The sequence below is a fragment of the Battus philenor genome, unplaced genomic scaffold, assembly GCF_028537555.1.
Source record: "Battus philenor isolate CCGP_79_NKW_IND1 unplaced genomic scaffold, ilBatPhil1.0.hap1 SCAF_8, whole genome shotgun sequence".
Taxonomy (NCBI): Eukaryota; Metazoa; Arthropoda; class Insecta; order Lepidoptera; family Papilionidae; genus Battus; species Battus philenor.
In genome coordinates, this window is record NW_027181748.1 from 3,568,085 (window position 1) to 3,569,904 (window position 1,820).

At 50.1% G+C, this 1,820-nt stretch overlaps 1 protein-coding gene across 1 annotated transcript; it reads right to left on the reverse strand.

Moving 5' to 3' along the window:
* Positions 1–1,004: 1,004 nt before the first annotated feature.
* LOC137931804 (uncharacterized) lies at positions 1,005–1,820 on the reverse strand. Its single transcript, XM_068775314.1, has one exon. It carries the CDS (start codon positions 1,818–1,820, stop codon positions 1,005–1,007), a length of 816 nt encoding a protein of 271 aa, XP_068631415.1.

Genomic DNA, 1,820 nt, shown 5'->3' on the forward strand with positions numbered 1-1,820 from the left:
CCTAGAAAAGACAAGAAAATCGTCTAGGTAAGCGTAGGTGAAATCCAGGCCCCGTAGCATCTCATCGACGAAGCGCTGAAACGTCTGTCCGGCATTACGAAGTCCGAACGTCATATAAGGAAATTCGTACAGACCGAACGGCGTCGTGATGGCTGTCTTCGCGATGTCATCCGGATGCACGGGGATCTGGTTGTAGGCTTTTACCAGGTCAATGGTAGAAAAGATTGTGCAACCTGACAAACAATGGGAAAAGTCGTGTATGTATTTGATGGGGTACCTGTCGGGTACAGTTCGGGCATTCAGCATGCGGTAATCCCCACAAGGACGCCACCCGTTGTCCTTCTTGGGGGCTAGGTGGAGGGGTGAAGCCCATGCAGACTCTGAAGGACGGCAGGTACCGTTCTGCAACATAGCCTCAAACTCCGACTTGGCAATCTTAAGTTTATCAGGCGCAAGCCTGCGTGGTGTGCAAGAGACCGGTGGCCCAGGTGTAGTGCGGATGTGGTGAACTGTGTTGTGAGTCAGTGTGCGATGAACGCCGTGTGGGCGAGTGACTTCAGGGAATTTGGCAAGTATGTCGTGATACACCGAGTGACCAGATATCACCTTCACCGAAGAAATACTCTCGTTAGTATTCGCGGGTGACGCTACAGTCGCGAGCGTTGTGACGCCGTCGATGAGTCGCTGGTTTCGTACATCTACCATAATATTGTAGTGTGAAAGGAAATCAACGCCTATTATCGCCCTCGTAACGTCAGCTACAATAAAATTCCACGAAAAGTCACGGCGCAAGCCTAGATTAAGCACTAAGTTGTAAAAACCGTAAGTGTGAATAATTGAGCCATTCGCTGCACACAACTCGAAATTTGTTTTTGAGCGATATTGTTTTAAATATTTACGGGGAAACACACACAAGTCACTTCCTGTATCGACTAGTAACTGTAGTTTAGTTCGTTTATCCGTGACGAATAGGCGACCGGTAGTCGAGCAGTCGTCGGCCGCCATCACCGACTGCCTTTTGCGTTTCCCGTAAAATCGCAGGGCTTGACACACTTATTTGCTGAGTCCGCGAACTTGCTATGGTACCAACAGATTGGGAACTTTCTATAGTTTGAGTGAGACCTAGTGGATGATGCTGATGAACGACCTCGACGTTTTGAGAAATTCCGATTTTTTGACTTTGACCGCGACATACGGTCGACTTTTTCCGTCAATACTTGTACTTGTCGGGTCAACGCGGCTATCTCACTAGATCCACCTGAAGACGTACCCGAAATTCCTGCAACCTGAGAGGTCGGTGACACCGCATCTAGGACCTGATCTGCGAGCTCGGCGACTTCATCCAGCGTCATTTTGGCCTGAGACGCGATGATGGGCTGCACGCTGCTAGGCAGACGACTGGCCCAGAGGGTTCTGAGCAGATCATCCGGTACACCAGAACCGGCCAGGCTCTTTAACCGACGCAGGAACTGTGATGGCTTGCTATCACCCAGCTCTTCATGGTGAAGCAATTGCTGTACCTGTCGCTCCCGAGACGCAGACAACCGCTTGATGAGTTCATTTTTCAGTGTTTCGTATTTGTTCGTCGAGGCCGGGCCCTCAACAATATCTTCGACGATTTCCGCATACTGCGGTTCCAGCTGTGAGACTGCATGATGATACTTTGTTGCATCGGACGTTATATTGGCTAAAACAAACTGGCTCTCCAACGTCGCAAACCACAGTTTTGGCTTTGCCGCGTAGAACGGCGGTACTTTTACCGCGACGCGATTCAGCACGTGTTCATCCGATCCTTTGTTCTCGTTCTCCTCATTCGCCAT

Bases quoted from the DNA above. Each gene is read 5' to 3' on its own strand.
- LOC137931804 (XM_068775314.1), bottom strand. From the start codon at position 1,820: ATGGCGAATGAGGAGAACGAGAACAAAGGATCGGATGAACACGTGCTG.